The sequence below is a fragment of the Acanthochromis polyacanthus genome, chromosome 18, assembly GCF_021347895.1.
Source record: "Acanthochromis polyacanthus isolate Apoly-LR-REF ecotype Palm Island chromosome 18, KAUST_Apoly_ChrSc, whole genome shotgun sequence".
Taxonomy (NCBI): Eukaryota; Metazoa; Chordata; class Actinopteri; family Pomacentridae; genus Acanthochromis; species Acanthochromis polyacanthus.
The window spans coordinates 14,499,161-14,515,224 of NC_067130.1; the positions used below are offsets into that span (position 1 = coordinate 14,499,161).

General features: G+C 39.0%; 1 protein-coding gene across 1 annotated transcript; it reads right to left on the bottom strand.

Annotated features, from left to right (window-relative positions):
* Nucleotides 1–334: 334 nt before the first annotated feature.
* On the bottom strand, nt 335–15,743 carry prkaa1 (protein kinase, AMP-activated, alpha 1 catalytic subunit). The gene is made up of 9 exons (XM_022198241.2): nt 15,537–15,743; nt 13,432–13,573; nt 9,387–9,480; nt 8,924–9,068; nt 7,849–7,936; nt 7,498–7,722; nt 6,855–7,374; nt 6,302–6,428; nt 335–3,218 (listed from the first exon to the last, which is right to left on the bottom strand). The coding sequence occupies exons 1-9, from the start codon at nt 15,631–15,633 to the stop codon at nt 2,935–2,937; spliced, it is 1,722 nt and encodes a 573-aa protein (XP_022053933.1). The 5' UTR covers nt 15,634–15,743; the 3' UTR covers nt 335–2,934.
* Nucleotides 15,744–16,064: the final 321 nt, after the last annotated feature.

Genomic DNA, 16,064 nt, shown 5'->3' on the forward strand with positions numbered 1-16,064 from the left:
CCTCTTAAACCATAGATCTATATCTTAAACACCCTTAAAATAAACGGATTTATGCTTTTAAAAAATATATCGCAGAAGCGATCCTTTTAATCTAATACTATGAAATATTTGATTTAGATTTTTTTCATAATGTCTTATTCCTCCCAAACAAGAGCAAAAATATTCAATCCTACTGGATTTCTTTTTCTATAATTTTGAGTGAGATACACACCGAAAAAATACACTTTAAGGCCAAATACTATGGAACAAATGAAAATTGAAACTTCTGACTACTTAGATTAAGACAATTTAGAAAAAAATATTATAAACAAAGACAAGCTTTAGCAGAACTGTGTGCAATTTAGCAGTTTATTAGGCAATTGTGTATACAAATGATTCAACACTGTCCATTCAGATTTACACTGGTCAATCTGGTAGGGTCCCCTTACAAACCAAACAAAAATAGAACAATATTTCTTTGAAGCAGTTCAGATACTGAGTAGAACAGTTCACTAGGAAAACGACTCCACACGCTGGCAAAAAGTTCACTTTTTTTGCACACATTCATCTTTCTTACAAAATCCATCATGTAAGCCATGACGCTTTTGTAAACAGAACTTGCATCTGCCCTTTAAGACTACAAATGTTTAGTTTTACAATATCTTTCCGAGACCACAGTACGTGTGTTCTTACTATGATCACCATAACTCTAGTTTAAAACTGAGACATAGAGGTCAAATATCACCTTAATATTTCAGTCCAAGCCTGCCCCAGCAGGACGACAAGAGAAACAAGATGATCACAATTATTGTCACTTATAGCAATTTTTGCTGAATTATATCTTTGAAATGTAAACTGTTTATACAAATGACATATTTCAGATATTAAAGCTGTGGAGAGCTAAACACTGGAAATCCAGACTTCAGCCACCGCTGACACTTTATAATAAAAAACACATCTTTCTGATTTTACAACGAGAACAAGCAAAATTCTTAAAATCCTGATTTAATGGACTGATGACAAAATGACAAACAAATTTTCCTTTGAAGCTTGCTTGGCTTTTCCTACTGAAATTATTAAAGATAATGGCAATAGGAAAACCCAACAGTAGCAGTTACTGATCTCTACAGTAGTTCAGTAACAACATGTTTACATTTTAGCAGTTTAGATGTTTTTATCTGTAATGTCAAGTGTCTAGAATAATTTTTTTAACTAACAATAACTGTGAATCAACACAGACACTGTCATTGGTGTATTATAACCATTAAAACTGCAACAAGTGCCAAGAATTCTGACCAGCACTGAATTGCAACTTTTACCGACATGAAAAACTGAAAAACAGTACTGATAATAAGGCAGCCAAACAGACACCACTTAAAACATTAAGACCGTGGACAGGAAATGGAGTGAGACACATATTTAGAATTAAAGACATATCTAAGACTTGGTGAGCTTACAAGTGTAATGTTCTGTCTGACATTTTGTTATCAAATATAAATTTGCCACACAATTACCATCTTCATGCTTATGTGTTTCTCCTGTCATCAGAATTGTGATCTACCGACAGGGCTTTAGAATTCCAAGCTCACAAGTCTGTTTCAGGTTTAAACAAGTGAAACTTTTGTTTAAAGTCAACCTTCAAAGGAATGTGTGGAAACTCAAAACATTAACATGTTCAAAAATGATAAGATTTTGGATGTATTCGCCTGCCAATACTGTCCATGCACTGCATGTAGTTGCTGCTACTCCTTTTCAAACTGAGCCTATACATGTGATGAATTTTACGAAATGAATGTAGGTAAAAGGCATTTCACTCAGAAACCAAACTTAAATCCTATGCATTAATCTAAAAAATAAAGAAATAGCGAAAATATAACAAAAAAAGTCAAAATCACTTTGTCATTTTAATACGCGACATTGAAAATGATATATTTCTAGATTTTGACTGTCATGGCAAAGTATCTCTTACATGGTAAAAGCAGGTTATAGTTATCTGGAAAAACAATCAAGTATCAGAATAGTTGTGATTGAAGGAAACAAAACTGTGATATTGATTTAAAAAACAGTAAAAAAAATGAAAATATATACCATCCAGCAATAGATCTTAATGCAAGAAAGAAAAAAAAAATCAATTTCTATTAGAACCAACACTCCATCCACTTAACGCACTGATAAATAGATTCATGTCTTTATATATAAAAATGTGGGGGACAGACAAATTCAAACAATTTTGTACAACAAGGACAAAACCATGAAAAATTCGCCTTACTCAGATTCACAAAAAAAAAGAAAACCTAACATAAATCTGATGAAGCATTCTGTTGTCCCTGACACAAGACAGAAATACAGGGGTCACTGCACCTCTTCAGAGTCCAATGAATGTGACGGGCGAGACCACCCTCGTTATAGCCAGTGCAGCGCCCCGGTACATCCGCACCACTTCGCTGATCCCCACTGAGAGAAAAAAAGAGCAGCAGGAAATAAAAGAAACTTGTGCAAAAGTGCTTCCTGCATCCTATAACCGCCACCCAAATTTCCAACCTCAATGTGTGGCTTTCCTTCTATGCAGGCAAAAACGTGATCTCGTTCTCTGTACTGGAAAGCAGTGCTCACTGGCTACAGTACAGAAAATTCAGTGTAATCACTCGCGCATATATGTATAGATGGGATGTGGGGCATTTGCTATTAAATTGATCAGGAAATCGTAAAAACCCTCTCCTATATGTTGTTCGCTCCTAGCTAATTAAGTAGCTCGTCATTCGTCTTTCCTCAGAACCCCTTATACCCTAGTCAGCTCAGTGTGCATCCCTTCAGCTCAGGGAACACCAACCTGCATCAGTGCCATGGAACAATCACTCCATCCTCAGCCAGGATGAACTGAGCCATGAATCGGTTGCATGCTTATTGCTATAAAGACACTCGGAGAGGAAAAAAGGCTAGCGATTGTTTTGCAAGCTATCGTGCAAGTAGTTTAATAAGGTTGGCGCACATCTCGAAGAACTCGATGGTGTGGCTTCCTGGTCGAGGGACAGAAGCGTTGTCCCCCCCGCCCGTTGAGTCGATGGATGAGGTCAACGATGAAGCTAAGGAGCCTTCTGCAGCCTTGGTGGGGTGCACAGTGCTAGACGTAGCCGGGACGTCTGCCCCGTCTACGTCGTTCTTAATAGTGGTGCGGTAGTTGCCCACAGACCCAGAGCGGAGAGGGGTAGCAGTTCCAGATTTAGTCTCCAACATATCATCTGAACAACAAAAGACACAATTTTGTTTAAACAATTCACACCGACACAAAAAAATCTGCAATTTCATTCAAGATCAATAGGCAGGGTGCTTGCAGTTTCTATTTCACTTTCCCCCAAATAATATTTTAGAAATATTTACAAAGGTCTTGAGTGCTTACAGTCTTGTTGTAGTCCTGACTATAAGCTGTTGACTGTTCTGCCTTGCTGCAGAATTCCATGTACTGCAGTGCCCCCTTCTGATTTTTCCGTTAAAAGCAATGTCAGAGTAGGAAATTTCTGTATTCCAATTTCAGAGTTAATTGGCCATGAGCAGCGCTGAGTGCTGCTGCTTTTCCTGGTGTAATTTTTATTTCCCTGTTGTTGCTTCAGACAGTACTTGTCTGCAAGTATGTCATTTGCCTGGCATTGTTTAGTTACAGGCAACAATTACAACGGCTTTTCTTTCAAAAAAGGACTTATGAAGCCATAGTTTCTTGTAGTTGTAACTTACCTTTTTCTGTTTAGTAAGTCCTTACATTATGCCTAATTGAATTATTGGTTATCTTCTGATTTGCGTTATTGTTGCATTTCTATTTGAAGGCTGTCAAAATAGTTTGTGCAAGAGCACTGTTCAGTCTTTTTTTGTTCAGTTTCAGTCAGTACCATTAAACCTGTAGCAAACACTATTGTAACCAATGGAGTGTTCTGGAAAACATGTTCAACATAGCCAGACTTTCTTTGTGTTAGCTGTGTTTCTTTGTGGTATCATGACAGTAGTTAACAACTTTCTTTGTTAACCAGGTTTTCTTCCTCAGTCCCTGTGAAAGTTCCAGCTAAAAGGGACACGTTGGATGTGTCATTTCACTCCTCTTCTACACAAAATGGATTGATCGTGAGCTGAATACTTAAGGCAAGTTCAACATGTTGTTAGAATGAAGAGCTATGAGGAAAACAAAAGCTTATTACGGTCAAAAGCGCTGCTACTCCACATGATTCAAAAGAGCAATGCTGGGCTAAAAATGCTTATCTAAGTTCATATTTTTACCACTTAGTGCTCTCTCAATGCAGCTGCATATTAGAGCCGTTTAACTTATTATATTTAATTATGACACAGACGGTGTGTATTTAGGTCAGAAACTGTCCCATTGTGAAGAATATGTGGAAATTACTTTAGATTGTGGCCAAACTGATTAAATATTGTCTCTGGCACACACCAATAAAGTAATCAGATTAATATTAGCTGCGACAACAGTAGTGTGAAACAAACTTGGCTGCAAATTATGAATATTCATTAATGCATTTTCTGGATCAACAGCTGAAAAACTCTACGTTTCCATGGCAACATAATGCATACACTTTCTCTACTGTAACTGCACGACTTCATCCAGCATTATTAATGTTGTACAGCTTAACAGGTTTGCAGATAGAGTATACTCCATCAACTGAGAATCTGTCTGGCTCAGGGAGAATGGTGCTTTTTAAAGCTGAATTCTAAAAATAACCTCTGGAGGTCAGCTGTGCGGCAATAGTGAACATGGCGATCTAGCCGGTTAAAAGAGAACCACCTTAACGACACTGAAAACTCTGACCTTAGGTCAACATACGCCGGTAACACATCAAGCTCGCTTTGTAGTTGTGTTAAATGTTAAATGTCATGTTAAATAGTTAATTAGAAAACTATTGTTATGACTAGAAGTACTGATAAAAATAAACTATAAATATCTATACATTTGTTCTTAATAAGACTTCATAATCCACAGGAGGAAATTCTTTCTCACAGCACAGTACCTCACTTGTATGTACAATTTACAACAGCGAGAGGCAGAACAGCATGAAACCAAGACGTGTTGTTTGCTCAACAGGTCACCTTGTTAAAGGCTGCTATTGCTACAGGTACCAGGCTTTTGGTAAAGCTAGCTCTCTGATAGCTCAGGAAACTGTATCTGCACCCAGTGGGCAGTACAAGAAAGTGGCAAGTAATTCTAATTATACAATATATAACTGTAGCAGGTGAGACCATGAAAACATTACATGCCACTACAAATGTTTTAAAATCTGACATTTCCTTTGCTGAAGACAGCAACACAATCAGCATAAGATTTTCAGCATTTCTGACTAAGTTATCAGTGATAACTTCAGCTAAACATAAACACCGTGGCTGACTTGGGTGTATTTTAAAGTCAAAATGCTGTCTCATACCCTTTATACAGCATGCCTGTGCTACATCAACAGCCCACAACAACACTCCAATCTCACATTTTCCTTTGAGGTACCGCCAAGCACCTACGCACACTTCCCAAGCCCTCAACTTCAAGTCAATCATTTATGAAGTCTCAACTGAGGCCACTGGACAGAATCCAGACAAACACTACGTAGATACAAGGAACTGAATACAGAGCTGACTACAATAGCCCTATTGGGAGGTTTTAAACTCTACAAAACTGACTGTAAATGTTACAAGACGAGCTGAACCATCAGGATGAACTCAAAAGACCCAAAGGAAGAACAATATGTAATGCAAACAAAATCATTCACTATTCAGTTTTTCACAGACATCTTAGTAAATGGAACAGACGTACAACTTTACGTCAGGATGACAAAGAGATTTTTAGTTATTTTTTTGGTTTCGATCACTTGCAGATACTTATCAAACCATTCATCTAATGTTAGTCATGTTTGATAGCAAGCTTGGCAATGCTAGCAGTTCTAGCGTGCAGATTTTGGTATGCTCTGTGGAATGGATAAAGGTTTCTGTTTTCAGCCTTCATCCACACAGACCACCTTTATAAGTTCCAACAAACACAGTTCTGTTGTTTATTCAGCGTCATACATATAATTTTCAACCACTGCTTTAGTGTCACTGCTTTTGACCTAATTTCACATTAACCATTAAAGACATCTGACTCTCCTCGTAATTGTTCTTTTTTTAATATTTCCACCTAAGTGTGTGTTGTTGTTTTTTTTACAATTTGTTTAGGTCTTACATATGTCAGCTACATAACCCTGTTGCTGTAGCCCAACAGTGTGATTGTGCAGCTAAGGGATGATCCTGATGCTGATTATTCTACAACCTAGCTCAACTGAATAGTGTCGGTAAAACTTACCATCTATGCTACGGAAGTCAAGGAGGTAGGTTCTACTGTCCACCTGGTAGAGTTGAAGGCTCATTTTGGTTTGCATCCCAGTAATAGGATTCTTCCTTCTCACACGTAGATAATATGGATTCACAACCTGGACAGGTAATGAAGGGGAATGGATTAATAATTGTATAAAGCTTCTTCCTTGAATGTACTCTAATATCAAAAGTTCCTATGTAGTTGACAATTTGAAGCCAATGTTAATTGGTTTAAATATGTGACCTCATTTGTTTTCATTGCATTTTAACTTGAAACCAGTTGTTGCAACCAGAAATTGTAAAAACAAAAACAATCACTGAATTTACATTTTTGTGCTAACTAGATTGTATGAAAAACACAAAACATAATGGACTCCTTGGTGCAACCATGAAGCCATTAGTGACTCAGCTACAGCCAACACTCATGACTAAAACTCAGGGCTGAACTGCAGGATGTGTTTACACAGAGCAGACAGAAGACAAGTATAGGAACATCTCAGGCTTATTTTCTAATACCCTCTCTCATAGATTTTCTTCCTTACCTTCCACTCATAGTCGAGCTGTTTCATGGCACGACACACTTCTGACATGATATCATTGGGTCTACTCTGACTGCGGATACCCAGGTGCCACTTGGCCCTTCTAACACCCTGGTGCTTGGACTTCTGGGGGTTCAGTTCATCCAGTGTGTGGCGAGGCCTGGGAGGAGTCTCCGCCACGAGAAAGGGTACGCGCTCAGGGTGGGGCTTGATAACGCCGGCCACAGTCGCACCAGACGAAGTCAGGTGCTGGTCATCTAGAAAAGAGTCAGGAGGGCTCGATGCCAGGTAGAAGTCCTTGGCTTCACTCATGATGCGGCGATTGTCAATGATAAGATGGTAGGCGACGGCCAGTGGATCCTGATGGTTACGGCTATATATGCAGGCCAGGACCTCCTCCTCTGTGCACTCGAACTTCTCACAAACCTCCTTCAGCGCCTCGTCGTCTATCATGTTGTTGCTATAGGAGGGGTCCTCAGGGAACAAGTACTTGGGTAGGTCTTGTTTGAACCACTCATCTTCTCTGTAGGAGGAAATAGTTAAACAAATCACACACCATGAATGCAACATATGATCTGATTCCTAATCTAGACAAGAAAGACGAGTTGGTTATAGCAGTATTTGTACATTATCTCATCAGGCTTACCGGATCTCTTTTATGGTGGCTCTTTTCATTGGGTCCACCTGCAGCATGTGCTTAAGGAGACTTATTACTGAGGGGTTCAGATACTGCGGGGTGAAAAAGATCCCATCGCAGATCTTTTTAAAGAGTGTTGGCACGTGATCGTCATCAAAGGGGAGTGTCCCACATAACAAGGCATAGAGAATGACTCCACTACTCCAGATATCCACCTCTGGACCAGCATATAACCTGAGGAAAAGCAAGAAAAAAAAAGAAGAAACAAGCATGAAAGTCATGTTCCATTAGGGTTGGTTGATTCAACAACATCATATACTATCATAATGGAAGAATGGTCAAAGTGCTGTCAGTCATTACCTTCCTGAAATGACCTCAGGAGCAGCATAGTTTGGAGAACCACAACTTGTTCTCAGGAACTCTCCATCTGACATCATGTTCGACAAACCTGTACAGCATTTTACATTATTACACAGCATACACACTGATTTCAAATTCTTATAGATTAAACATAATAAGTACTTACTGCACAAAAACATGGGTTGGAGCTTTAGAGCTGGTCCTACTTTGGCTTTAGATTAAACTAAAAGTCCCTTACTTAAGCAATTACCTGTCATACATGAAGTCTAAGACACTTTGAACATGCTGCCACAATTTATCTTAGAACATGGTGCTGTGCAGATAAAGAGGGAATGTTTTAGTCCCTGTAAGATAAATGACGAAGTAGAATTATTATTTCCAGTGTTTTGAGCTTCTACAGTCACTGCAACTCTAGCTCAGTCTCCCGGAATGGAGAAAATTATATTAAAATGCAGCAAGGGGAAAAATGAGTCAGAGAGAAAACAGAGCAGCAACAAAACACAAATATGTTCATTAAGGACTCAAAACAATTAGGAAAAAGCTTGCTAAGGTGGAGTAGCTTACGATAAGACAACAACATTCAGAAATTTGCCTGAGTGCACCAAGATGAACGTCTTAGTTTGAAAACAAGTTTTTTTTTTTATGTGTGCATAACAAGATGAACAGGTTTTCTTGTAAAAATAAACAGTCAGATTTACATCTAGTGTTTATTTACCACAATGCATGCATCTATTCCTCGAGGCTTAACAGATAAGTTAAACATATTTCCTTCCTATATACGATTTGCAAAGCTGACTTTTCTTTTTTTGACATTTTGAAATCCAGATTGTTTACCAGCAATCAGTTTTCTTTTTCCTAGCCTTCACTGACATGTTGCCATATTTCCTCATACACTAATGTCGGCAACAGTTAATCACTGGAATAGCATTAAACTGTCCGTTTGCTTTTGTGCATTTTCTCATAGTCCACTAATGCACTACGAATCATCACAGACTTCACAGAATGTCTTGGTGTCCGAATTACCATACTGAAATGAGTGTTATTAGACTTAGGTTTAGGGCTGAGAAATACATACCAAAGTCTGCGATCTTGGCATTCATGTGCGCATCAAGCAGCACATTTTCTGGCTTGAGGTCTCGATGTACCACCATGTGCCTGTGGCAGTAGTCTACTGCTGAAATAATCTGCTGGAACAGTCGTCGACTTTCCTTTTCATCCAACTGTCAAAGCAGAAATCATCCATTAGGTGTGATCTTCTCTGTGACTCAGTTCGCACTTCTCCGCCGACTAAGCAGTGCTTCATGTTGTGTTTTGATATCTTTTCCAGCCACTGTCGATTTGTGGATCAGACACTTGAAAGCTACTGTATCTTCACCACAAGGTGACAATTTCAAAAGGCACCTAATGCTATTTTATGCTTTTCTTATTTCACTAATAATAAAAGATGCAACATCTGTGACCAGTCAGAAGATGAAGAGAATGAAAGAAAGCGTGAGACATCAATACACAAGGCTGTTGGAAGTACTACAGAGTACTACCTTTCCATTTTTGCAGATGTAGTCGAAGAGCTCTCCTCCTGAGACGTACTCCATCACCATGAAGATGTCTGTAGGGGTGCTTATAACCTGATACCTACACAGAAAGTAACACAAAATTGAAATCATGTGGGCCAGCAACATGTTAGCAAACATAAAACTATTAAGACAGCTTAGTTGTAAGCTACTATTTCATCATTTGCTAAAAGAAAAACACATTAGTTTATCAGCATATTTAACAGGAACCATGCACAACACAATCACTGGGCCAGAGTTATTTAGTTGCACAGGAATTTACATCTGCAGTTCCTGAGAATGTGTGCTTTTAGCTTAGTCGACTCATTAACTTTGCAATTAGATTTAACTGTGGAACACAGAGACATCAAAAGCAGCCTGAAGACATAAGTTTGTGTTCTTCATGTCACACCCAAACAAGCACAGAACCCAACGTGACCTACGGCTCTCAAATACTGTGCAAAGTACAAAAAAATAGCTGAATGTCAGCACATTAAAAAAAAAAAAAAAACCATATTTCTAGAAGCAATTCTTGTTCATCAAAGCAGAATCGTGTCCAAACCATTTTTACCCTGGTCAGTAGAGTCAAATAGGGGTATCACTGTGTCATTTCTGAAACAAGTGTACAACTTCATGAAATAGTAACAATAATGTCACATCTGTCATACCGTCTCTGTCATCACTCTCTTCAACTGTTAACGGAGCCTATTTTATAACACGGCCACTATTTCTATACTGTATTTTTTGGTCATTCTGTCGTTCATGTTGTGATCATGAAATAGAGATTTTATGTGCAGAACAACCGAAATTCAACACTACATTGATATCTAAGAGACACAAAAAAATATGTAAATGAGAACCACTACAGTGTGACTTAAACACAGAAATGGAGACTGATGACAGTTTAAAAGAGATGTCCTGTTCTCTCCTTTTCTCTCTATTATTACAAACATGAAAAAAAATCTGGTTTAGCTACCTGTGGATGAAAGACTCATTAAAAATAGGAGAGATTGTTAACCATTACAGTCATTTACATCCATTCACAAGTGAATTTCATCCTTCAGAGACAGCAGCTGATGGACTTTGCATACATGGAGAGTAATGCAGGTAAACAAGCCAGTCACTGAATACTTATTGACTCAGTAGGTGGAAACACACAAAGCTTTCTTCAAAACGAGGAAATGTAGACTTTTGCTACATTGCACAACGCACCTGTTGGGACTAGCAGCTGCAAAAGAGGTTGCAAACTGGTTGCTCTAAATTAGGGAGCACAGTTACCTACAACCATGAACAGAGATCTTCCTGTCCATTGCTTGATATAAGGAAGGTGAAAGACAATCAGTTATTGTTTCCTTAATCATCAATAGAAGGGACTGACCGATAATCGACCTTGCTGATTACCAGGGCAGGTAACTGGCATCTTTCCTATTATCAGTAGTGTTATTTTTATTAACCAATTATCGATACATTAAATTTAAAAACTTGGCTCTATTGAAACTGCTTCTCTCTGACTATTGTCACTCTGAAGTCTGTTGGTTACACACTATAAGTAATAGTCAATCAACACTGAAGATTACTCTTCACAGACAGGGACCAATGCAAAGCAAATATCACTGAAGCTGAGACAAACACTGGAATCTTCCACCAGCATGCCCATTTCTTCCATAACACTGTCAATATCTGAATAATTCATTTGTTGGCGTCAGTGCAGCTGGAATTTATTTTGTTGATTGTGCTAGGCTAAGGATGTCACTAGGACCCTCGCTGTCAGGCTTGTGGCTGATGCAATGTGGAGTACGACAAAATCTTACTAGAGTAAGATTAACTTTATCACGTCTCTCAAGCAGAGGCACAATGTGCAAAAACTGAACAGGAAGCAGAGCCACAAATCAGGTCATTAGCTACTTTCACAGTAGCTAAGGCGAAGCGAGCAGCAAAGTTAAGAGGCAGCCACAGAGTACCTGGAAACAGCATCTGGAGAACAGTAACCTATATTGTAAAGCGACTGTTTGATATAAAGGGGCAGATGACATCAGTTTATTCTCCTTTCTGCTCCCTTTCATTCAGAAGTTGGTAAACTTCTGTTTTTGTATCGTACTGAATCGTTTTCTTTCATTTGTCAACGAAAAAATAAAAACTAACTATAGAATGCTTTACGATATGGCCTCAGTGGGTAATTAAAGTGACAGAACAGAGAAAGATTAACATAACAGTGAAAAACTGCAGGAGAAGAAATGACAAACACCCAAATTATCACATGCTGCTAATATATAATGATGTGATTTTATGCTGCACAGTGAGAGGAGTTTGCTCCTTCACTGAGAAGTTAGAGCCTGTCGCCTGCAACATCTAACAGCTGACTGTTGCTGCTCCTTTATGTGGCATTACTCCCTGCAATACTTCAAAGTGATCCGTGCAAACGCTTAACTTAGAAACAAACACACAGCATTTCCTGTGATTACTTGATCATAAAAGTAATATCATGTTTCGCCAGTTAAATGTTTTAAAATGCAAAGCAGCAGTAGGACAAAATGCCTTATTTGCATTAGTAGTAACTTCATACTGCACTTTTTCTGGGAATGTTGCCACAGACACCCAGTTCACTGTACTGCAAATATAGCAATATCGCAATGCTTTCCTCAGTGGGCTAACGGCTCAGTCATCACTTTGTTACATCATTTGACCACAGATAATGACGTAACAGACATTTAGTTAAATAAAAATCTTGAGATCACCACTTAACGTGTTATTCGTCATTGCTGATCCTTCTAATTCAATTGGGACATTCATCATATCTACATCTGTTGACACTACAAAGACTGTGTAGCTATGCTGTTACCACAGTTGTCTCTGTGGTTAACATAATCAACATCAAGCAAGAGAATAAGCTAACAAGATAAGCAAAATTCCTCTATGTAAATTCTGCAGACCCGAATACACAAGCTTTAAAGCAGAGACATAGAGGAAGAAAGAAATAATGAAATAGTGTTGAGATACTTTAGGAAAACATCTAACAGCTTTCATCCTTTCACCCCACAACTGCCTTCTCAGTCTAAAGGGTAAAGACAGTGCTGATTGTGGTCCAGTCTCAAAGTTTACCCAAGTTTCTGCAGATGTTACATAGGTTGACTAATTGTACATCTTGTATGTCAAAACTGCTACAAACATCCTGTAGAATGAACAAAGCTCTGTTTGTCATTATTCAGACTAGACAGGCAATGCTATGCACTTTGCCCCAGTGGTTTGTGCACCCTGCCAAAGATGGGATCTCTCCCCCTCTCTCACACACGCAGTTTACATTCTTGTGCATGCATGACATGGAACTGGCATTTCAGGCAATTAGCCACGCCTCCTGGACAGTGTAACGACCCTGTACGAGTGGCCTTGTGCCTGTGTACATTCACTTGCTGGGCAGGAAGTTTCCCAGTAATTTTCTAACAATATTTTTAGATTGGTGCTTCTTCTAGCAACTTTGGCATTATTGTACAGCTACATAAAAATACTTTGTCAAGCCGAGTAGTTGTCACCATCGCTGCTTGATGTACCTGTGCACTGAACCAACAACAGCTGGCTTGGAAAGTGCTACATTAAATTCAGACAGTAATGTTAAACAATGACTCATCTACCTGTTTCAACATATACAGATGTTGTCAGCAAGGAATTTAAAATAGGAAAGATAATAGTGACTATTCTTTTCTGCTAAAACACGAGTGGTCGAGAGAACCAAATGACTACATAATGAAACCACATTTAGTGACCACTAATGTTAAGAACAGGTCACATGGCAAGGCATGACAAAGATAATGGCCTTTGTACACTTAAGTGAAAGGTTAAAAGAGGGGATAAACAAAACAGGCAATATTGTACAATAAGCAGATGACTGATGTGAGAGGAGAATGGGTCAGACAGATATTGTCCCAGATGAATGTATTCTAAAACACACTATTAAAGCCTGAAAATAGCTCAGTGGGTGGCATTAACGTGGCGGCAGGAGGATTACAGAACAGTGAGCAGGGTGTAATCTAGGACTTACAGTTTAATTATGTGAGGGTGCCTGAAAAGCTTGAGGTTCTGGATCTCCCGGCGAATCTTTCCCACCACATCCAAACTGCGGATCTTCTGCCTGTTCAAGATTTTCACCGCCACTTGGTGCTTGGTGAGCTCATGTTGGCCCACTGCAGGGTAAACAAGAGGAGAGTGCATGAGTAATACCATACCCTAATTACAAATCAAGGGCATACAAACAATGAAAAATACAACAACGAAATGACCAGAAATTACAGAATAATGCAAAACTAGTGTTCCAAAGTAGAGAAAACCTTGTACCACAAAATAAAATTTAAAAAAAAAATCTCCACTGTAAGCTTGTATTAACATGACTGCTTTTGGACAACTGGATGCAGTACTCCAAAAATGATTACTACATCTAAATATAATCATAAACATGATATTGCAAACAGTAACTTGTATACACCTAGCAGACAGAGAGCAACAACATTTAATAAGAGTCATGCTACCATCTTCTGTATGAATGTCAGCTCAATATTCCGTTTACGTCTGCATGGAGCGCTACAGCAACTCCAGATGGAAGTATCTGGTTATTTGTAGTCTCTACATTTTTGGTGGTAAGTGCACAGATATAGTATGGACTTTTAATGCCATCAGTTTCCTCCAACATCTGGAAACAATGCTGAGAGAACCAGGCAGTGAACCAAAATAAGAAAGCTGCAGGCAAGAAAACCAAAACAATAACCCAATTTATCCTAGAATGCTCTGGAAAATGAGCTGAATTCCAGAGTTAATACTCTGTTGGTTTGTCACTATCAGTAACCCCTTTAGCATAAAAATAGATACCATGTCTATTGCTAATAATAATATATATTAAGTGGAGTGTCATGTTGACGGTAAGATATAAAGTGTTGGCTGAGGACTGATATGTTAGTGTAACCTAATGCAAAAAATATTTGTTCATCTTCAGGTAGTTCAGCTGTCTACTTTTGATGGATAATCTGGTAAAACTGATGCCGTATGGATTTCACAACCTACTGCTATGCATCAGCACAGAAAAAGCTCAGACAGGACAAAGAATGCAAACACAACCTAAACTTAATTTTCCATTGCGAGAAAAAAAAGGACATCTAAATCATCATGGGAATACAGCACATTTGCACACAAGAGTTTGAGGCTGCTTTTGATTTACTATTTGTGGTGGCAGTGAACTATTAAATATTCAATAATCAAGGTCATAATCATAAAGCACTCTAGTCCTTTCCTTTTCCTTTCAATAACAAGAACAACAACAGAAAGCTGAGTGCAAAGAGATGACTCACTGGGAATTCACTGACTGTAAACAGAGCTAGTGGTTGTTCTGAGTGTTTCTTTAGGAAGGGACTAGCTGGTTCACTTAATTTGGGTAAATGTGAGCTTTATTACATGTCTTCAGAAGTCAAAAAGCACTGCAACGTCAAACATGGCAGTTTTCATGGAACAGTTCAGTCCATTACATGTTACTACAAGTCCAGCTGTATATTGACATGGGCGACTAATCATACCGCCCTCTGAACTGGGAACACTGGGCGTAGATTCGGCTAGGTTTTACCTAATTCTGCTTCCATGCACATTTAAAAGCAGTTATATATCTACTAATACATGCCAAATTTAAATCATCAGGAGGGAAACTCAGGCTCAAATGAGTGACTAGCTACAGAATTACTTATACTATATTATAAACGAAGAAGAGAGATGGCTAAAAGCTCCCTATTAATGTGCAGCCAGCTAGTGCTAACACCCGTCAGTAGGGTCTACTTCCCGGTGTCTGTCTTGACAAGCGACTTGTGGCTCACTGGCTAGCTCACAACGGAACAGACGCTAACTGAAATACTTCTGTTCAAATAATAGCTAATCTCGTACAACTTGCGCTGTGTTGTTGATTATTGCAATTGCTGCAGCAGTCTCGAAAAAAGTAACGTTTGTCACAAGCAAGTAGAGGTAACAGCAGGACAACAAGTGTGTTACCTTCCTAGCGTTGCGACAAGTTAGCTTTCCAAGCAATGCTAACTTAGCGGCTAAGCTAAAAGCTCCCGCTGCCACCATCTTTCGGCTGGCAGGATGAACAAACGCAAAGACAGTCGCACAGACCTTTAACCTTTCCGAACGTCCCCACTCCGAGCGTGTCTCCGAGAATGTAATGTCCAATTTTAACTCTTCCTTCATGTTTCGTTTTTTCCGTCGCCATCTTCCCGCAGTGGCCTTGCTGCGGGGTTTGCTAGCTGCGAGCAGAGACGGACCGAACTCCGCTGCGTGCGTCTCCACTCTAGCGGCTCCGCTCAGCTCGGAAGGTGGGAGGCGCCCCGGCTCCTGCGCCATTCGTCAAAACGACAGGAGACGTAAGATGCTGCCTTCACATGCTCCCAGGAAAATCCGACATCTGAGCGAAAAAGTCAATTAGTCGTGGACTTATCGTTTTTGTGTTTGAAAATTCCCAGTCTGTGTGCATTTTATTGAACTTTTCTAAAAAATAAATCTTGAAAATTAAATTAAATTAATTCAATTATTTGTAATTGTCTCATTGCTTTCCTTTTCCCCCATTTGCCCGTAAAGCACTTTAAATAACCTCTGTGTATGATAAGGTGCTAAGCAAATAAACTTGCTTGTACAGTGTATGAT

Coding starts and splice junctions, on each gene's coding strand:
- prkaa1 (XM_022198241.2), bottom strand. CDS start 15,633: ATGGCGACGGAAAAAACGAAACATGAAGGAAGAGTTAAAATTGGACAT. Junction 9,481..13,431: donor CACCCTCACATAATTAAACT/GTAAGTCCTAGA, acceptor CTTTCTGTGTAG/GTATCAGGTTATAAGCACCC. Junction 6,429..6,854: donor AGCTCGACTATGAGTGGAAG/GTAAGGAAGAAA, acceptor TTACCTGTCCAG/GTTGTGAATCCATATTATCT.